General features: G+C 34.3%; 2 protein-coding genes across 2 annotated transcripts; both read right to left on the bottom strand.

The window, feature by feature from the left end:
* Nucleotides 1-9,797: 9,797 nt before the first annotated feature.
* Nucleotides 9,798-11,753, bottom strand: LOC112727446 (cytochrome P450 77A3). The gene has a single exon (XM_025777183.2). It carries the CDS (start codon nucleotides 11,476-11,478, stop codon nucleotides 9,970-9,972), a length of 1,509 nt encoding a protein of 502 aa, XP_025632968.1. The 5' UTR covers nucleotides 11,479-11,753; the 3' UTR covers nucleotides 9,798-9,969.
* A 5,328-nt stretch (nucleotides 11,754-17,081) lies between these two features.
* On the bottom strand, nucleotides 17,082-19,651 carry LOC112727447 (cysteine synthase, chloroplastic/chromoplastic). Its single transcript, XM_072209291.1, has 4 exons — nucleotides 19,361-19,651; nucleotides 18,968-19,103; nucleotides 18,359-18,399; nucleotides 17,082-17,469 (listed from the first exon to the last, which is right to left on the bottom strand). The coding sequence occupies exons 1-4, from the start codon at nucleotides 19,373-19,375 to the stop codon at nucleotides 17,272-17,274; spliced, it is 390 nt and encodes a 129-aa protein (XP_072065392.1). The 5' UTR covers nucleotides 19,376-19,651; the 3' UTR covers nucleotides 17,082-17,271.
* Between the last annotated feature and the right edge of the window lie 3,352 nt (nucleotides 19,652-23,003).

The raw sequence follows: 23,003 nt of genomic DNA, 5'->3' as shown, positions 1-23,003 counted from the left end.
TACCATCGTTCCCGTCCTAAGGGAATATTGGCTTCCGCACTTACCTTGGAGGCTCGCGTATGGGTACAGATTATGTCCCATTACGTCTTTCCGAGCACTCACGAGTCCTCCTTCACTGCGGACATGGCCGTTCTACTATGGTGCTTCCTTACAGATCAACCTCTGAATCTACCAAGACACATCCGGAATGCTATGGGACACGTACAAATCATGGGCAACTTACCTTTTCCCGCCTTGGTCTCAGATCTCGTCTCGGCAGCCGGAGTCTCCTACAGAGCTGGGGACACCAAAGCCATGCTTCCACGGGATGATCAGTATGTCCCTAACGGGAAATATATCAGACCTCCAGCAGCCACTACAAGCCAGCCTACTAAACCGGCTGAAGACATTCCTCCTTCTACACCACAAGCACATACAACCAATCAACTGCTCCATCAGATACTTGAAAGGTTGGATCGGCAGGAACACAAAGCAAAGCTAAGAGAGCGCCGTAACAAGCGTCGATTCACATACCTCAAGGAGCTACTTAAGGGAAAATACCGAGACTCAGACACCCCGGACTCCACTTCCTTTACCAGCACAGGAAGCCATGACAGTCCTGACTGTGGAGATACTGGTACCAGCCCACCCTTGTTCCTGACAGATGGCACCGAGGACGGTGCAAAGCCTTAAGTGTGGGGAGGTCGGTCAGTACCTGACTTCCGGAGGTAAATTCTCTTCCTAACACCAATAAAATAGGATATTTAGTTAGTTTTTCTTTTGTAGAATAGGATAAATTGCATAGTAATAGATTAGTTGCATGCATGTTCTACTTGATTGAAAAGACAATAAGTTTCTTCTAAGACCCTATTTTTAGAACAAAATTTCACTAATTTTAACCCAAACTTTTATATTAAATCTGCTTGAAGTTGTATTTGGAACATGGTTTTTGAGCTAAAGAACACACAACCTGTGAGATTTGAGCCTTTATACATGGTTACATTATTTAACCATAATTATTTTATTCTTGTGTGTTTACTTCTCTATGATTGTAATCTATACTTTATTTCATCCTATATGTCCAATGTTTAATATATCTATATGCTTGCATATGATTGATGCCATTATTTGTTTAGCTCACTTATCCAAATTAAGCCTACCCCTTAAGTTACCTTTGTTAGCCACTTTGAGCTTTTAAATCCCATTTGTTCTTTACTTTACCACATCACTAGACTTAAGCAGAAAAACAATTTTATATCCCAATTGAATCTTTGGTTAGTTTGAGGTAGAATTGTGTGTTAATTAAGTATGGGAAAATTGTGGGAACAAAAGATAATAAGGGAATGTGTCATGATAATAAAATGTTAATTTGGGTGCCTACTCATGTAAAACTATAAAAATTAAAAATCTATGTGCATTGATAAGCTATGTTTATTCTTATGTTTTAAAAAAAATCCAAAAATAATTCAATAAATAAATAAGGGGACAAAATTACCCCAATACTAAGTTAAGAATTCAAAGATCAATGCATGCATGATAAAATTAAAATAAAAGTTGATACACGAGTAAGGAATGTGAAAAGAAAATTTTGGGTAGCTAAGTGTGAAATTTAAGCTATAAAGAATATATATATGTGTTAGGTGAAAGCTTGGGTTAATTAAAGATTCAATTTATAAGCTTACTTAGCCATATATGTACCGTTACCCATACCTTGGCCCCATTATAACCTTGAAAAGACCTCATGATGTTTGCATTGGTATATTAATTGTTGTTGATTGGTTAGGAGAAGAACAAAAATTAGAAAGCATGATTAGAGAATGATAGAGTGATTACCCCATACACTAGAGAGATTAGAGCATACATACATCATCAGTGAGGGTTCAATGCTTAAATTCTATGTTTCCTGCTTTCATGAGCTACCTTCTTGCATTTTTATCTGTTCTTACTGTATGAGAATTGAATTAGTGGGATTTGATTTGTGATTGTCTTGAAGAGATTATTTACTTTTGACCAAGTGGACAAGAATCATATAGTTGCATTCACATATATAGCTTGCATTGTATTACATGAGTTCTACATGTTCCTACTCATTTATTTTATCTCCTTCAACTAAGCATGAGGACATGCTAATGACTAAGTGTGGGGAGGTTGATAAACCACTATTTTATGGTTTATATTGTGCTTAATTGTGCGGTTTTATCAAATCTTTACCCACTTATTCATATGATTAGCATGCATTTATAATTCCTTCCTAAAAATACTTCATGGTTGAAAACTTGCTTCCTAGAGACTTTTAATTATGTATTTTAATTCTCCTTTATTCCATTCGATGCCGTGATCTGTGTGTTAAGTGTTTCAGGCTTTATAGGGCATGAATGACTTGGAGATTAGAAAGGAAGCTTGCAAAAATGGAAGGAACACAAGAATTTGAGGAGATGACCAGCGAGAAGTGATGTGAACGCATGGACCATGCGATCGCGCGACATAGAGGAAATTGCATTGACGCGGACGCATGGCTCACGCGACCGCGCGGATTGGAAACTGCACAAGTGACGCGAAGGCGTGGACGACGCGCACGCGTGGCAAGGCAAAATGCTGGATGACGCGAACGCCTGAATGACGCGATCGCGTGACGTGCGCGATCTGCAGAATCTGCAGAATTCGCTGGGGGCGATTTTGGGCTCTGTTTTGACCCAGTTTTCGGCTCAGAAAAGCATATTAGAGCCAGAGAACATGCAGAGACCAGAGAACAACATTCATTCCGCATAATTTTAGTTTTTTTAGATCTGATTTTACTCCTCCTCTAGGTTTTCTCTCTACACATTCATAGTTCTTAGGATTTTGATTTTATTGCTTCTTGGATTAGGATAGTGAGAAGAGTTATTACTTCCATCAAGACTTCGTTATTCTAGTTTGTTTCCTTACTTGTCACTTACTCTTCCATGTCCTTTATTTACTCAGAATTATTATTGGATTATTTTTAGAATTTATTAATACAAGAACTATTTTTACTTTTAATTGATCCTTTTGATTATTATTTATCATGTCTTTCAATATTTTCCTTTCTTATTTCATGGGTTTTACAAACATAATGAGCGAGTAGTTCCATAACTTGATTGGGAGTTGATTGACAGGAAGACCTTGAGTTGGATGCTCAAGAGTAAAATTATAGTTGGGTTTCATGTTGGGTCGCCCTCTAATCACTGACACTAGTCCTTCCCAAGGGAGAGGATTAGAACTTGTGAATAGAAATTGACTTCCAACTTGCTTAACTATCCTTTACTTGGTATAGGATAACTGAGCAGGCAACCTTCAATTATCACTTTTATCTTGAGAAGAACTCCATCAAGGATAGGGCTTCCAACTAATCTACTCCTAGTCAAGGTTTTTATTTAAATTACATAAATTCTCTGATTTAATTTCCTGTTTATCAACTCAAACCATTTTTAGAAAATATCTGATTAATAAAATAGCACATCTTTCTGTAACTCGTTGGGAGATGACCTGGGATTCATACTCACGATATTTTAATTTTAATTTTGTGACAACCCTTCTAAATTGATAAGCGGATTTTCGGTTAGTTAAGAACTGTACTTGCAACGTATCTCTTATAATAATTTATTAACTCGCCAATTTCCGCCACGTCAGTCTCTATCTACTAGAAGAAACCTCTCTGATGCTGAGAGAGGCGAATTGGTGATGAGGTTACAGAAGGATTACGTGATTATCAAGGTCCTTAAACTTCCACTACCCCCTGACAAAGGAGGTACTTCCATGCAGAGTACAATACTAAAGCCTCCTCCCTTGGTGAAAACTCATACAGTCTCCCCAAACATCAAACCTAAGTTTGGTGTTGAGTATTCACCATCCACCAAGGAGGAAGGTCCCAAGAGGAATTTGCATAGGGGATGGAGAAACAATACAACTCCTACCCTAACAAGCAAGGAGAATCAAGCTGATAACAATAAAAGAAAGCTTTTGTTAGGAGGAATTCAAATCCAAGAGCACTAATCCTCTCCTCTTTCCCTTTGGAGTCATTTCTGTTAACCAACTGGAAGAAGAGGAAGAAAGTCAACAATCAAGTGTCAAGCTAATGACATTAAAGAAGCGCTTTTGGGAGGCAACCCAACCATGAGTAGATACTTAGAATAGAGACAGATACATTTAGAGATGAAAACAGAACACCCTGGAGAGAATCCCTTACTAGCCTTGAACGCCAGACAAGGAGAAAGTTGGGCGTTCAACGCCCATGAAGGAGAGCTTGCTAACGTTGAACGCCAGAATGCGATGGAAATGGGTGTTCAATGCCCATGGAGGAGTACAATCCTGGCGTTGAACGCCAGAGTAGGGGTACTCTGGGCGTCCAACGCCCATTGAGGGGCAGACAGCTCGAGCTTTTCAGCCTTCTCAGCCAGTGGGTCCCACACAAGTCCCACCAACCCTTTTTCACCCATTCTTCCCTCCCATATGACTAACAAGGTACCATATTTTCTTTACTTGGGGACAAGCAAAATTTTTAAGTTTGGTGTTACAGAGCAAGCTCTGGGATTATGCTAAAGGAAGGTGGATCATCTTCATAAGCAGTAGCCGCCGACACTAAGGTGGTCACGTTCCATTACTCCCTCGCTTATGTTAATTTCTGTTTTCCATTGTATTTTATCTTATTGTCTGTTTCCTATTTCTAGTTGCATGATCATCTTTAGTATCTTGTTCTTTACTTGTTTTGTCTTAAGCTATAAAATATGTTATGTATCTCTCACCATGCTTAAAAGAAAATTTTATTTGAAAAAGAATAGTGAGATACATAAGCTCGAGTTATATAATAAGAGTAGTCCAACTATTTTGATGTGGTGGCCCTTGCTTTTACTTTCTGAATGCATAAATTAATAGTGCATATTTGATGTTGAAGTTAAGTGTATTAACTCTTGAAAGAATAATGAAAAAGAATAAGTATTATTGGTAATCTGAAAAATCCAAAAAAAATTGATTCTTGAAGCAAGAAAAAGCAGCAAAAGGAAAAAAAGAAAGAAAAAGAAAAAGCAAAAAAATAAAATAAAAGAAAAAGCTAAAATCTCTTAAAACCAAAAGGCAAGAGTAAGGATCCAAGTCTTTGAGCATCAATGGTTAGGAGGGTCTACAGAAACCAAATCTTGGCCCAAAAAAGTTCAAATGAGCTGCTTCCCCTAACTAAATGCTTGTGGTGTGAAGGTGTCAAGTGAAAAGCTTGAGACTAAGCAGTTAAAGTCGTGATCTCAAAAGCAAAAGAGTGTGCCTAAGAACTCTGGGTATCACTGTCTGGGGATTCCAGCAAAACTGAATCACAATCCAATTGGGTTCACCCAGTTAAGTGCCTGTGGAGTTTATGTTTCCGGTGGTAATACTGAAAAACAAAACACTTAGGGTCACGGCTAGGCTAAAAAAGAAGTTGCATTCAAGAATCAAGAAAATCTGAACTAAGAAAATCAATAATATCATCCGGATACTGAGTTCCTAAAGATGTCAATACTTTTGAGCTTCAAAGGAAAGTGAGATACCAAAACTATTCAGAAGTAAATGACTACTAGCCCCGCTCATTAATTGGAACTGAGCTACATTGAAAACTCTGAGATTTATTGTCTCCTTCCCTTCTTTTTTATCCTACTTTTTTTTTGTTGCTTGGGAACAAACAACAGTTTAAGTTTGGTGTTCTGATGAGCGGATATTTTATACACTTTTTAGTACTATTTTCTTAGTGTTTTTGGTTTTATTTTGTTAAGTTTTATCAAGTTTTAGTAGGTTTTAGTGAAAAAATCACTTTTGGATGCTATTTTGAGTTTTTGTATTTTTCCTATGTCTTTAGGTGATTTTTGGGTGATTCTGGCAAGTTTTGGAAAAGTCTGATTCAGAGGTTGAGAAAGGACTGCAGATGCTGTCAGATTCTGACCTCCGTACATTCAAACAGAAATTTCTGGAGCTACAGAGGTCCAAATGATGCGCTCTCAATGACAATAGAAAGCTAACTTCTAGGGCTTTCCAGAAATATATAATAGTCTATACTTGTCTTTCGAAATGAAGGCCCAAAACTGGCGTTGAACGCCCAAACCACCCCCTTTCTGGTGTTCAACGCCCCAAAGGGAGCAAGCTTAGCGTTTGGATGCCCAAAAGGGAGCAAGGCTGGTGTCCAACGCCCCAAGAGGAGTCCCAACACGTGGATTCCGCCGTGCTCAGCCCAAACACTCACCAAGTGGGCCCAAGAAGTGGATTTTCGCACTAGGAGTCTAATCTATCTTATTTCTATAATCTTTAGTTATTACATTAGTATATAGACAAGAGTTCACCCTTGTTAGGAACTCTTGCCTCTCTACATGTTTCATATTTTATTTTCTGTAAGCTATGAGCAACTAAACCTCCTAAGTTAAGGTTAGGAGCTTTGGTGATTCTCATGGATTAATAATATTACTGTTTCTATTTCAATCTATGTTTGATTCTATTCTAAGATGTATCTTCGTTCTTCAAACTAATGAAACCGGGTAGAACGAGAGTATGACCCATTTTCTACATGGGTTCTTGCGAGTCCCTAGCGGGATAGCATTGAATCACAAGCTTGATTATACATCTCTTAGACGGCTAATCCACGACTTCGTTGGGGACAAGGAAACATCTGTTTAGCCGAGGTACGGGGCGATTAGGGCCTTTGTAGTATAGACTAGAATCATGAAGCTTCATTCTCCGATCCGGAAGATCCGACCTTGTCTGTGGCATTTTGAGTAGGATCACCAAGGATTGAATTGCTAGAGCTTCATCCTCGTTCAGATTGGATGACCATTAGCACCGGCATGTGATCTGAAGCAGAGGAGATTAATGACCACTAGCCCCGACGTTAATCATTTACAGTTTACCATTGAATGATTCATTCATTGTTGAAGTAGACAGTAAGAAAAGTTGATTTAGAAAGAAGAAGCATCTTCGAAGCCTCAACCGAATTATTTTCACTGTTTTCACAGTAATTCAGTAATTCTTTCCTTATTCTCTTTTTATGCGTTTTTCACAACCACTATCTTTTCTATCTGCCTGATTAAGATTTGCAAGATAGCCATTGCTTAGTCAATCCGACAATCCTTGTGGGATTCGACCCTCACTCAATTGAGGTATTACTTGGACGACTCAGTGCACTTGCTGGTTCATCTGTGCGGAATTTGCATAGTTCAATTTCGCGCACCACCTACTTTCATACGAAAATCACCAAAATCAAAGCACCAGAGTAGGTTTCTGATCAAGAAATTGAAGAAGAAAATGTTAAAAATCAACTACTACCACCGTTGATTTTTCTCCGTGAAAAGTGGCACCGTTGTGAAAAAGATGGAGAGACAAACACTTTAATCGGTTTAGATTTTTCATCGGAGTTATGGAGCTCAAGAAATCAAATTCGGATGGTCGAAGGTTCCATGGTTTCTCTCACAACTCTCTCTCTCTTTCTTTTTTTGTGAAGAAGAAGAAGAAAATGAGATTAATGATGGTGATGTGGTGAAATAAGGGGTTGGGTGTCATTAAAGGGGACATGTGTCAAGATTTTAGGTCGCTGAGTCAGCAATTCAAGTTATAAATATTGTAAACAGATAATTACGAAAGATAGATATATTAACATAAGGATTGTAACAATAAAAGATATATATGTATGAGTTACTAATATAAATGACATTAGTAACATAATGATTGTAAGAATAAAATATATATGATGAAGTATTAGCAAAGTTAAGTCCATCAAAAAATACCGATATTTACTCATACCGACAAATTTTAAACTTAAAATATTAATTATCCAAATTAAATTATAAAATATTCATTAATAATAAATTACTAAAATTATAATTTTAGTTATGTAAAATATCTTATTATAACAAAATTATATAATAATCTTAATTAATCCAAACTCAAATGATAATAATAATAATAATTATAAAATTAATTTAATTTTGTCTATTAAAATAGTTTTTAATAAATAGTTTAAACAAATAGAATAAATCATAATTAATTTAAACTTTAATAATCATAACATTAATGTAATTATTTTTAATAAAATAGTCCTCTAAAAATAATAAGTTCAGGTTAATAAAATAAATCATAAATAATTTATAATAGAAGTTTTAAAAATATGAATTGTTACAATGCCAACAAGAATTTGGCCACGCCATATAACCATTAAAGTGCCAGTTATCAACTAAATGTGCCAGGTCAACTTTCTAGTGACGAAAATGGACAGAAGGGTTAACTTAAGGCACGCGTTAAAATTTCAAGGTACAATTTAGGTCAATTAGAAATTCGAGGGCTAAATTGAGTTGGGGTCAAATTTCAGGGGCTATTTTGAGTATTAACTCCTAAATACGCTTTTCGGTCTCTTACTTTTTTTTCCGTGAGACATAGCACATCTTAATCATCCTTAAATCTCAGTTTGGCCCCCACCTATCAAGGAAAATAGACAGATCGACCTCTGTTATCGGTTGATAAATGGTTGCCTGTCTAATTTGTCAGGTTAAGTATAATGTGTCAATCAACAATGTTAGGTGCCAACTCCAAATAATTGAAGGGACTAAACCCCTTTTTCTTCCTCATCTTCTTCTCCTTTCTCTTCATCCAGTCACCATCATCTCCATCACCATCATCATCAAGCTTCACCTTCACTACCATTGCCGAACCAACCTCTTTTTTCTTCCTCCTCTTCCTTTCCCCTTCCTCCCTTTTTTTCTCTTTTTCTTCCTCCATCGCACCATCTTCAAAACCACCATCTTCTCCCTCTATTTCGCCACCGACAGCTACCACCACCACCGTAGTTCCTTCTTCTTCCTCTTCTTTTCCTTCTCACCTTCACCCAACCTCCCTCAATAGTTCGCCCCTATTTCTCTTTCAAGCTCATTAAACCAGAGCTCAGCAACCTCTATTTGCCTCTAGTCCCTAGCGGAGTCCAACTACACTTCCTCTAAAGACCTCAACGCCACCTTCAACTACGCCAAGCGCGTCCATCACCTCATCCCAAATCTTTCTGCCATCACCAAGATCTTCGCTGCCCTCATCGTCCTTCGCGCTACTGCTACTAACAACTCTCCTTTTTCTGACTGGTATACCGTCCTGATTGTTGAGCCTGCCTCATCTTCTACAACCGCTACCAGCAACTGACACTCCTACTCCACCCCAACAAGAGCCCCAACGTGGCATCTGGTAGGGCATTCAAGCTCGTCGTCGAAGCCTTCAGTTACTCTCAAACTTTGTCTTTTTGTATATATGAAGTGTATTCTAAATTTTTAATGATGTATGGATTACTAGCTTTATTGATATTGTCAAGGTTAATGCAAGAAGAATTTTATGACTGTGGACGTAGATAGTAATGATAACGAGTTTGAAAAAGAGGAAAAAGATAAGGGGGAGAATGAGAAAGAAGAAGAAGAGGTACGGAGGGGGTTTTCATTCATTGCAACCATTTGGAGTTAACACTTCACACTGTCAATTGATACATCAGACTCAACCTGACACGTCAGACGAATAATTTTTTGACAACCAATAATATAGGTTGATTTGTCCATTTTTTTTTAATGAGTGAACACCTGACTAAAATTTAAAAATGATTAAGGTGGGTTATGTCTAATTTTAATAAATGCTAATTTTAATAAAAGATATTTACCCTAATTTTAATAACGAAGATTGAACAAAGAAAATTGATTTTTAAAATTGAACTACTAAATTAAGCACCATATTATTTTATTTCAATTCAAATTCTGATCAAAATCAGTTTTGATTGAATTAATTTTACTCAAAAACAATTCTAAAATCACATAACCACATAAAACTTTAAATACAAAAGGAAAATCATTTCCATTATTATGCTGTGCTAACAAAGATAGAAAAAGCAAAAAGTACAGTATAGTCAAATTCATGTTTGACAAAATTATCAGTATACAGTAACCATAATCTTACATTATACTGCTACTACTACTGCACATCTCATTTTGCTGATGATCATTATCTTAGCTTAATGGTTGCTCTGAGAGATTCCTTCATGACCACAGTGAACACCAACTTGCCACTGAAGTCCAACGGCTTCCCTTCGGGATATGCACTCCACTCAAACTCTTGCACCATCCTGGCCAGCATCAGGTGAACATGAACTGTGGCCATACCCAAACCAGGGCATATCCTTCTCCCAACCCCAAAAGGCATCATCTTCATGGTCCCGGTCACTCCAGTAATGTCAACGTCCTTGTCCATTCCTCCATCCATGAACCTCTCCGGTTCGAACTTCTCCGGTTTAGTCCATAATTTGGGGTCATTTCCAAAGGGCGCAAGGAAGATCTCCACGTTTACATCAGTTGGTATGTCAAACCCTGATATAGTTGTCGGTTCGGTAACTGCATGAGTGAGTGTGAAGTACGTTGGAGGATGCTTCCTTAAGAGCTCCTTCACCACTGCTTGCAAGTACGGCATCTTCTCCACGTCCTTTTCGTTCACTTTCCTCTCCCCAACCGTTTCTTTGATCTCCTCAAACAGCTTCTTTTGTACGTGTGGGTTCTCAATCAGTTCAGCAATTCCCCACTCAACTGCCGTGGCCGTTGTGTCAGTGCCGCCGTTAAGAAACTCAGAGCAGAGGGTAACCACTTCATCGTCTGATGGCGCTGATTTTCGCCCTTCGATTTTTAGATCAAACAGCGTGTCCAGGTATGAAAATGGAGTGGCGGAGAGTTCCGAGCCTGGGTTTTGGATTGCCCTCTTTCTCTTATCAATGAAAGGAACCATAAACTCAATCTGCTCCTTACGAACTTCCATGGCTCTCTTCCTCTGCTTCGAGTAAAAAGGCTTCAGGATGGGGAGGTAGTCGTAGATTTTCGCGTCCACCGTGATGAGGACCAGTTTCATCATCTCATCCATTTTCTCAACGGTTTCTTCGTCCATTTCGAGGCCGAAACACATGGTCAGGAGTATGCAGAAGACGGCGAATCTTGCATCCTTTAGCACCCAAACAACTCCGTTGTTAGCCTCTGCTTCGGCTCTGAGCCTGTCGATGAGTTTGTTCATCGCCTTCTCTCTCACAGAACGAAACTCCTTCAGCCTGGTGGAGCTCAGCATGTTTTGAACCATGTTCTTCCTCAGAGACCGCCAGATGGGACCGTACGTGGCGGCGTTAACTGTGAACTTGTTGACGCTGAAGACGTTTCTTGTTGGAGTCTCGGGGGGCCTGCTAGCGTAGAGTGCGCCGTTCTCGATCAACGCCTCGTGGATTAGTTTGGGGTCGCTGAGGAAAATCATGGTTCTTGTCCCCATCTTGAGGGTGAAAATTGGGCCATATTTTTGCCTCACATCGTTCACAAAGACGAAATAAGGCTTTCCGGAACGTGCGACTTGGAGGAGGTTACCAACAATAGGCCAACCAGGGGGGCCTGGAGGAAGGTTGAGCTTCTTGGATTTGGTTTGGGAAAGTAGGAAGACAAGTAGGACTGTAATCATGAGGATTAAAATTGGAGAGAAGATTATCATTTTTGTTGGAGATCAGATGGGATGGAAATGATTGTGGTTTGCGTGGAGGAGACATATGATCGGAATGGTATTAAAAGAGAAGGCGAGATGGATGCATGGGGAGGGTGCCGGTGGGTTCAATTAAGGCACTATGAAGTTTCGGCAGCAGAATGGAAATGGGTAGTTGTGCAGCTGTATATGATACTGAGTGTTAATTAATGCTAACTGCATGGTAGGATATTGTGTTGAGGAGTTAGGCAAAGGGCGGCATCAGACGGACTTGTGACACTGACCGGTAATTAATCGACTCAACCACTCTGTTGTGAAATGATGTGTTGTGTGGCAGAATTTAAATCCATCTGCAAACCCAAAAGTAAAAAAGCTTCGGACACACAAACCCGTGGGCAAGCACGGATGATGGGAGGGCCGGGTTGACCGTTTAATACTTAAAGTAGTATCTAAATTTGCAGTCGAGTATTAATATTGTCTTTAAATTTAAAATTCTTTCAAATTTATCTTTAAACTTAATAACAATCGTCTTTGAGAAATTGTTTGGTGACAATTTTTTTTTTCGAAAGTCAAAACAAACTCAACATACTTGGTGGAGCATATGACACAAAAGATACGAAGCTCCTATATCATCTCTCACATAACCATTAACAACATGAGATACTTTTAGATCATTTTTTATAACTATAGACCGATCTAGCAATGCATTCCACCACGACCGTTTTCTTATTCTAAAAGATGAATTCATTTCTACACAATCAAATATTTCATATAATTGAGAAGAAACCAACTAACCATGTTTTACACTCATCTTTTTTCATAGGCATCGTCCTCCAACTCTCAAAGTGTTCTCTTATTAACCTTGATATGCACCAAACTCGACCCACATGAGCAATCCAAGCGCACCATACCTGCCAAGCAAACTCACACGTAACAAACAAATGTTGCATAGATTCAACTTCTTTTTTACACATCACACTAACATTACCATTCTGAGCAATGATGTCGAATCTACTCAAGCGATCCTTTAGACAAATGTCACGCTGAAAGCAACGCTGCATTGGTAAAATATCATCATTTCTTTTTTAGCACCCAAATAAAATATAAACGACGTCGTTTAGGATATTTTGAAAAAATTTTAACTCCAACATATTAAAATCCCTCAAAATATCCTAAACGATGTCATTTACGTTTTATTTGGATGCAAAAAATAAAATAATAATATTTTTACCAATTCACCCGACTTTTTGCGTGGTATCCGTTCAATCTCATCATCCTTTCGTCATCAAAAAATATTTCAAAAATAACCATTATTTAAATTTAAAGACGAATTTAGGACATTTTAAATTCAAAAACCACTTTAAATATTACTTCAATATTTGTCACCTATTCAGTCATCACTTTAGTGTGAATACAGTCATTTGCTCACCCGTAGAGTAGTTGGTTTTATAACAAGTTAATAATTAAAAATTTTTAAATAAAGTAAAATATTTAACTAAATTATTATATATAATTTTTAATTATTAACTTTGTATTAATACAAATTTTCTTTGAGTTTTCATCTCAAATTAATTATTTTAACTTTTAATACATATGTAATATTTAGTAATTATCCATGGTCCGAAGTGCAAAATAACTAGAGATTAAAAATTTTGTATTTATTCATAATTGGAGGATCAAGTGATCGGTAGTGATAATTAAATAACAAATTGCACATAATAATCCCAGCAAATCACGAAATTAATTTTCTCCTGGCAGTACCACAAGTCCACAAGCAACCATATTAATTATATTAAGTATACATTAAAATTAATCATTAAAATTAATTATTAATATAAAATATAGGATAAATCACACCTATAAACCAAACAGAACTCAAAATTACACTATTCTGCCAAAAGAAAAATAGTTACAAGGATCTACCAGAGACACAATTTTATATAATTCGAATCAGTCTCATTCGAATTATCCATCCTAACACTAATTCGAATTAGACCAATTCGAATTAATAAAGACATACAAATCAGATTTATGCAATTCGAATCAGCCTCATTCGATTTATGCATGCATGTAAAGTCCTCATAATTCGAAACAAGCTGTTTCGATTTACTTCTTAGTTTTGTTTCAATATAATTCGAATGTGGCTGATTTGAATTACTATGCATCGAACTATTAGTCTATTACAAATTTTTATAATACCTCAAACATTTTTTAAGTCATTTTTAAAAATTATTTTACATGAAATAAAATATTTTTTGTGGTATAATTTAAATAAAATATTAACAAAATTTATTAAAAAATATATTTACTCAAATTTCAAATATAATACTCTTCTACATAATTAATAATTTAAAAACAAAAAAATTTATTTTATTTCATGCGAAGTAATTAAAAAAAGACTAAATTTAAAGATAAATATTCATGCATGTAGTGAAATTTTAAATAAAATACTCTACATAATCAATAATAATTTAAAAATTAAAAAATATTTTATTTCATGCAAAATAATTTAAAAAAAAAAGGCTTAAAAGATATTAGGAATATTATAAAAATTTATAATATCCTAATAATTTAGATAAGTAAATGATAAAAATATATTTTTTTATTTTTAAATTATTATTGACTATGTAGAGTATTTTATTTAAAATTTGAGTACATACATTCCCAAGTCATTAGGACATTACAAATATTTATAGTACTTCTAATATTTTTTAAATCATTTCTTTAAATTATTTTGTATAAAATAAAATATTTTTTTGGTGATATAATTTAAATAAGTTTATTAAAAAATTAATAATTTAAAAATTAAAAAATATATATTTTATTCCATGCATTAAAAAAAAAGCTAACAAAATATTTAATTACGAGACTTCTTCAAAATATTTATGAGCTATCAATTCGAATTCCATAAAATACTCTTCAATCCATTCTTGATAGCTCATGAATATTTTGAAAAAGTCTCGTAATTAAATAGTTTGTTAATTCATTTTTTTCTTTTTAAACGGTTTTGTATGGAATAAAATAATTTTTTTAATTTTTAAATTATTATTGGTTATATAGAATATTTTGAGATAATACTCAATTTGGTCCCTGAACTTTCATGCAAGCCTCAATTTAGTCTCTAAAGTTTTAATTGCCTTTATTTAGTCCCCAAACTTTGTGAACATAACTCATGTTAGTCCTTGAAATAATTTTCAACGTACAAACGTTAATGGAACACTGTCGTGAACAGCCGGATGCCACACTAAACTTTGTAAAATAATGTCGTTTTAGTTTTTGCAATCAAATAACCCAAAAACAACATCATAAATAGTGTTTATTAAAATTTTACCTAACAAAATAAGTAATACGATGCCGTTTTGAGCTATTTAAATGCCAAAACCAAAATTGCATCATTTTACAAGTTTTAACTAGTCTATAACAGTACTTCATTAACGTTTTTATACTAAAAATCGTCTCAAGGACCAATATGAGGCACATTTATAAATTTTGGAGACTAAATAGAGGCAATTGAAACTTCAGGGACTAAATTGAGACTCGCATGTAAGTTCAAGGACCAAATTGAGTATTAACTCGAATATTTTATTTAAAATTTGACTACATGCATGAATATCTATCTTTAAATTTAGTCTTTTTTTAATTGCTTCGCATGAAATAAAATAATTTTTTTATTTTTAAATTATTAATTATGTAGAAGAGTATTATATTTAAAATTTGAGTAAATATTTTTTTAATAATATTTTTTAATAAATTTATTTAAATTATACCAAAAAAAATATTTTATTCCATGCAAAATAATTTTAAAAAATGTTTAGGGTACTATAAAAATTTGTAATAGACTAATAGCTCAATGCATAATAATTCGAATCAGCTCCATTCGAATTATATAGAAACAAAACCAAGAAGTAAATCGAAACAACTTGTTTCGAATTATGAGGACTTTACATGCATGCATAAATCGAATGAGGCTGATTCGAATTGCATAAATCTGAATTGTATGTTTCTAATAATTCGAATTGGTCTGATTCGAATTAGTGTTAGGATGGATAATTCGAATGAGGCTGATTCGAATTATATAAAGAGGAATGCTAGGGGGCTAGCAACTTTTGTGATTTGTAGCCATCAAATAGCCATCAATGATGGTTTTAATGGTGTGAGATTTCATCTAATGACTCACTTTTTTTTGCTGGTTACATGCTGGCCAAAATTTAACAAAGTTGCTGGCCCCCTAGACTTTTCCTTATATAAAATTATGCCTCTGGTAGATCCTTGTAACAATTTTTCTTTTGGCAGAATGGTGTAATTTTGAGCTCTGTTTGGTTTAAAGGTGTGATTTACCCTAAAATATATATATTAAAATATAAATAAATATTAAAAATAAATTAAATAATATATATTTATATACAAATACATCGGTAATTAATTTTAATAATTAATTTTAGTATACAAATAATATTTTTATTTATTTTAAATAAAAATATTTTAAATAGCATTTTAGTAATTGTGTTTTCTGTGGAGTCTTTTGTCTTTTATATTTTTATCCTTCTTTGGTGTGAAAATCTTTTAGAATGAATCTTATTATTTTACTCTTTTTAATTAATTATTTGTCTACATTAAAATTAGTCATCAAAATTAGTCACTAGGATCAAAAATATATATATATATATATCAAAATATAAAATACACATTAAAATAAGTTAAATTATATATGTATTTATACACAAATATATAGTGACTTGTTCTGAGACTTACCTGAAACCAGTATGCTTTAGGCCCTAACATGAGGTCCAACCTCCTTTTAATGAGATGTTTCGGCGTCTCCTTCGATGGAGTGATGTTGTCCAAGTTCTTCGGAAAAATTTGGAAGTGTTATGTGCAATAGACTCTGTTACTTAAGTTAGCAAGAATTTTAGGCAAAATTTTTAGTATATTAGAGTTGAGAGATACGTGTGAGTTTGATAGGGTATTTATATAGTAGAAGGATATGTTATTTTTCTATAACTTACCCACCTTTCTTGATGGGCGCTTATTTTTTTTCTTTTATCTAGGAGTTGTTGAGATAATACATAAGCATGTTTGTAGGAGTAGTTAGGTTCTGAGTACCAGGTCGGACTTACACTACAAAAATAATCATTTTTAGTGGCCATTTATTTTGCTTTTAGCGGCAATAAAAATAGCCGCTAATATATTTACCGGCAATTAGATATTAGCCGTCTTATACTTTGTCACTAAAAGGTTTTAGCGGCAATTATAACATTTGCCGGTAAAAACCTTTTAATGGCCGCAAAAATTATATAAGTTTTAGCGGTCATTTTTTTGGCAATTTATATGGCCACCAAAATTAATTCTAAAATTACAATGTTATTTACTTTTAGTGGCCATTACTAATGCCGCCAAAACCCATTTTACCGGTAATTTATATGGCCACTAAAAATAATTATAAAATTGTAATGTTATTCACTTTTAGTTGCCATTACTATTGCCGCTAAAATCTTAAAACTTTTTTAATTATGCTCACTCTTTTATAAATAACAACCTATCTTTTTTCTAAAATTTCAAATTATTTTTACCGACAATTATTATTATTGTACATAATATAAATATACTAAAATTAATTAGTACAAAATGAAATCTTTCATTAAATTCAAAATATTTATACACAAATTTCTCTTGAAATGTAATAAAGTATAATACAAATTTAAACAACATAAATACTACAAGAAAAAAAAGATTTAAGAATAAATCTACATTATATACACAAATTGCTGAGGCATGTAGGAATTAGGAGTCTTAACTACAATCTCTTCAGCCTTCTGAAGGGCTTCCTTTCATTTCCTTTGCAGGGTCTGTCACAACCAACTCATCCCCAAAAGCCAACAAAGTGATTCCTCTTTCGAGACTCATTGAAGCAAGCATTATAATTTTGTGCTTGTAACCCTTGGCTGCGGCCATGAAAGCTAATTCGATGCCAATATTTTCACTTGTTGGTTCAATCGGAATACTCTTCAGCAAAATATGAGAAGAGCCACATGCAGATAAGAAACAAATCAGATCATATATTTAAATAACCAACACTATCTTCTATTAATCCACATCCTAGCTAGTTCTGCATCTCAGTTTTAACAGAAAGTAATAAACAATAACACCATTCAATCAAAGTTAAAATCACTTCCAAGCTTGAACAAATATCTTTATGTTATGAAAACTTTTCACAGAACATGTATTTGAATTTGGGTTTACATATATAGAATGTTTCTTCATGATAACTGTATACGTCAGAATTAAAGTGATGGCAGTGAAAAAAAGAAAGTAATAAAATAATAAAGAAAAGCAGCAATTTTCTTAAAGCTAAGGTAAAATTTTTAGCGGTTCTGTGAAAAGCTAAGGTGAACCTTGCAATTTAAAATGGATATTCAGCACCAAAAGCTTGAGAGGAGCACTATAAAACCAAGAAACTTAAACTGACCATTCTTCAAGACTAAGGTAAAAAATTTGAATTTTAATGGACAAAGTTCTATCATAATTGATTAAGTCGAAATGCCTAGAAAAACAAAGATTAAGTTGACCATAAATTGATTCCTTTTGGTCTTCAACAAGATTAACCACTAATTGTTAGTTCTATAAAGAATGTTTGGATATTATATTGCACTAAACCAATTTTCAAATAATGCCAATTTTATGTATTAAGAGTTTTATTTTATACATTAGAATTTCAATGCTTGTTTTTACTTGATTCTAGTAACTATTAGAAGAATAAACAAGCATAAGTTCTACGTTTAAGTAATCAATAGGTGGATTTAAAGTATATCCATATAACAAGGAAAAAGAATAAAAGAAGAAATAAGTGTCATAACTAGGCAACAACATAGGTTTATAAATAAACCAAATTTACCTGGGAATCAAGAGAAGTAGGATGATAAAAGCATACATCGTCTGAAGAATTTGTGCACATGTTAGAGTTGTATATGAGCATCTTAATTACAAGGACATAAAATTCTATAACAGGATGGATACTATTAGAATATATGAGAGAAAATAGTGTAACTAGAAGAATATGCCGTCATACATTGCTACAATCGAGAAAACATAGACCACAATCAAGAATAGGAAAAATCCGGTTAACACTTTAACAGATTAAGCATAGCTAGTAATCATAGTAAATTAATTTTGCTTATGAAGTGGTGAAAATTGCTATGTTATATCTTACCCCAATCAATAAGCACAACTTTTGAATGATAATGGAAGAGGAAGTACATGAAGTGCAGAAGAAAATAAGGAATAAATAATCTAAATTCAGTTCTTTCATAGAAGACAAACCTGTAATATATAGGATGGATATTTCAAAATAGAGAACCTAAGAAGGTTAAATTCGAGATGAGAACCCCCATTAAGTTCAATTTATCAATTCCACCACTTACAACATATCACTGGAACACTTACAGCATTAGAAAACTAGCTAGCATGTACTTTATTATAATAACCAGTAAAATCCGGTGCATACCATAATAGAACTTGACACATATCTCAAATACAACAGGTCCTCTAGGAATGTCATGGATGTAGACTTCATCATTGTTCCCCTCATTGGTGCCGCTAACCAACTTCTGCAAGCGTGTGCTTTTGGACAAAAGAGGAAACTACAAATATTGATAGGATAATTATCAAGATCAGAACCTCCATCACTCTATTTTTTTTATAAAATACACTCAATTTTTCTTTAGTCCGACCATCTTTATTATGTATTTTAATTTGAAAACTCTAGCACTATATCTTTAAATCTATAAAAGCACATAAATAGTTTTCTGTGAAAAAGTTAAGTTATATTGAAATGAAACAAAAAGGATAAACCAAACATTTTAAAAGATATTAGAATGAAGAAAATTAAATAAAGTACCCTTCTCCAAGGCATATGTATGAAGAGTGATATGCACTCCCAGCAGAAGGGCAGCGACTTGTAAGTTCTGCATAACAAAATGATGAAAGAGCAGCTGCTATTTCCGCCAACAGAAATAAAAAAGCAGCGAGATCATAAGCTCTGGCCGCTTTCTCTTCCTTGTCATAGATACCTACATTATTAGAGAAAAATCATTCAACTTAGACAAGACTCTGAATCTCAATATGACAAACTAAATACACGGGAGGGTGGGGGGGGGGGAATATACTTCACACTTGAGCACAGTAACGTAAATCAAAATGCATCATGTGGTCAAAGTATATTAAAAAAAAGGTAACTCACCCAAATAAACTGAGAAATAAACGCATAATGAGGAACAGGAATCTACGGCCAGTAATAATTCGCCACGCAAAAGAAACAAACAAAACCAAAATACGGTCAGAATCTTCGCCACAACACTAGCATGTACTATGTAGCGACAATAATGATCATCATCACACTAGTCAAATTATATTAGTCCCGCCACTAATTTTGTTATTTTCTTATTCTTGTTAAATATGTTAAATTATTTAAGATTTGTTAATTCTCACATTTTTTATTTTTTGTGCGTTGGGATTTGAAGCTTAACGCCACATTCCGATGACACCGTGAACCCCCGCGCATGTTAGACACAGTCCCCGTCCCCTCTCTTTTTCATTATTAATAATAAATAAAACTTGAAACCTGGTCATATATAGTGATAATAGTACGATGATGAATTTAATAATGAACTGATAAACCTCATTTTTAGGGTTTATCTTGTACTTAATTTAGTGGATTTTATCAACTTTTTTCACACTTATTCATACAATTTGCATGTTTTTAAGATTTCTTCCTAATTTTGTGCTATGATTGAAAACGTGCTTCTAAGGCCTCAAAATCACTAGTTTTTAATCCTCTCTTATTACCATTCGATGTTGTGATGTGTTTGTTAAGTGATTTCAGAGATTATAGGGTAAGAATGGCTTAGAGGATAGATAGGAAGCATGCAAAAGTGGAAAGAATACAAGAAATTGAAGATCTGAGATACTGGTGCCGACGCATACGCGTGGATGACGTGTGCGTGTGATCGCGCAATCTTCCAGGCGACGCGTACGCGTGACTGACGTGTACGCATGACCATGAGCCTCATCCAGCGATGCGTACACGTGGATGACGCATACGCATGACGAAGCAGCACATGCCTCACTAAAGTGAAATCGTTGGGGGCGATTTTTGAGCTGATTTTTGGCCCAGTTTCAAGCCCAATTCGAGGATAATAGGCTGGGAGTGAAGGAGGACGGGGGAATTCCAATTCATTCATACACACACTTAGTTTAGATGTAGAATTCTATAGAGAGAAAGGCTCTCTCCTCTCTCTAGATTTAGGGTTCTTAGCTTTCTTCCTTTTAGATCTAGATCTCATTCCTCCTTTGCTTTAATTTTCCTTTTACTTTTACTTGTTCTAGCATTTTACTTCTTTTGTTAATTCCTTTATTTTATCAATTTTAGTTTATGAACTCTTTTGTTGATTTCCATTTCCTTTTAATGCAATTTATGATTTCCATGTCTTTTTATATTTGCTTTAGTTTCCTATTTTTGATCTCTTGCCTTTGTAGTTATAGCTTCCTTTATTTCTTGCAATTTATGATGTTTACTTCTTTTGCACTTTAAGTGTTCGATAAAATGTTCCTTTTAGTTATGAGCTAGAATTTTTTCCTCTTGGCTTGAGTTGAGTAATTGGAGACTCTTGAGTTATCAAAGTCTTTTGTTGATTGACAATTGGAAGTTGTTAGTTGACTTTAATGCCCCTAAAACTAGTCTTTCACTAGGATTTGACTAGGACTTGTGGACAAGAGCCAATTCCATGCACTTGACTTTCCTTCATAGTTAGAGGTTAACTAAGTAGGAGTAATAAACAATTCTTATCACAATTGAGGATGATAATGAGGATAGAACTTCTAATTCTCATTCCTTGCCAAGAGCTTTCTTAGTTGTTAGCTTATTTCTTTTGCTATTTACATTTCTTGTCTCTTACTACAAAAACCCCAAAATATACTTCCATAGCCAATAATTGAGCACCCGCTTGCAATTCCTTGAGAGATGACCCGAGGTTTGAATACTTCAATTTATTTTTATTGAAGTTTGTACTTGTGATAACCTAATTAAACTTTGATTTAGGGTTAATTGTCGGTTTAGAACTATACTTACAACGTGATTATTTTTGTGAATTTTTTTACCGACATAAATCCTACATCATGAACTAAGCTTAATAATGTTAATGTTATAATAATATTTATAATATTATTACCTTGTCTTCCTTTCCTACTTTGCCCTTCCCTTCTGCAGCTGCTTCCTCTCTTGCAACCGTTCCAACAGGAACATACACTCCAGCACCAATTGTTGAACCAACACCTAATGTATGATCACTATCCAAACAAATCAATCAATTAAAGAATGAAAATAATAATAAAAAATTAATTAATGAATTGATTACCAATTGCAATTAGATAAAGAACAGTTAATTCCTTGGCAAGGAGACCCTTGGTTTCGACTTCTACAGAATCAACTTGCTTTCTTTTAGTAAAAAATTTGAAGGACCCCATGAATACTCTTGGGGTTATGAACAAACCCAAACACCCATCAAAATTTAATAACACATAGAAAGGGAACAAACTTTGCTCAGCCCACAATAACCACCCTACCCACAATAGCCATGAATGAAATTCCAGAAAGAAGCTTTCTTTACAAAGGAAAATTTCTCTTATTTAAGATGAAATGACTTTTTTTGGGGGATTAACAGAGAAAAGATCTTGACAACTTCAGGCTAAAAACAACAAAGAGAATAAAGACAATTTTTTACTGGTTTAATTTGAGCAAATAAAAGTCAAATTAGATGGTGTACATTAGAACAATAGAATATAAGTAAAAATTAAACCAGAAGAAATAGATGATGTATAAACAAATCTATTTACCTTCCAACAATGTCATCACATAATAAATCATAGGCATATTCATTCTACCTATTAGCTCTACTTGATGATTTTGTCTGATAAACCACCACATTCTTGAACTAATAATGACAATATTCCAAATTTCAGTGAAAAATCTAGAATGAAAAAGAAGGAGCATTAATTTAGTTACCTCCATTACTCCATAACAGTTGTATTATATAGAGGTAGAGTCACCAGAAACTGGTGTTGTTTCTGAACCACGGGAATTATAGTCGCTGCACACGCATGACACACACAAAAGAAAGATGCAAAAATCACAAAGTATTCAAAAATCTCATAATCGGAGAAACTGAAGATGAAAACCTAAATCAAGAACAATCAAGAGCAGTTAAAGTATTCAAATTAAATTCATTTTAACAGTATGGATACTATTAGAATTTGAGTTTTAACTGCTATCTCTATAGCATCAAATCAGTTGATTAATTTCTTTGTGGCAATTTCATCTTAAATTTCTTACAATCTCATCAATCTCCAATGAACAAAGAGCTTTGAACTCTATTCTAAAAAATAATGAGTGTAAATTGCTTATACAATGCAAATCTTAGTATGAACTAGTGAAGCAAAATGCAAATCGGTAGGATATCACCAACCTGAACGAATAGCTCGAGATC

Source organism: Arachis hypogaea, chromosome 12, assembly GCF_003086295.3.
Source record: "Arachis hypogaea cultivar Tifrunner chromosome 12, arahy.Tifrunner.gnm2.J5K5, whole genome shotgun sequence".
NCBI classification, from domain to species: domain Eukaryota; kingdom Viridiplantae; phylum Streptophyta; class Magnoliopsida; order Fabales; family Fabaceae; genus Arachis; species Arachis hypogaea.
This window is presented reverse-complemented; position numbering and strand designations above follow the sequence as displayed.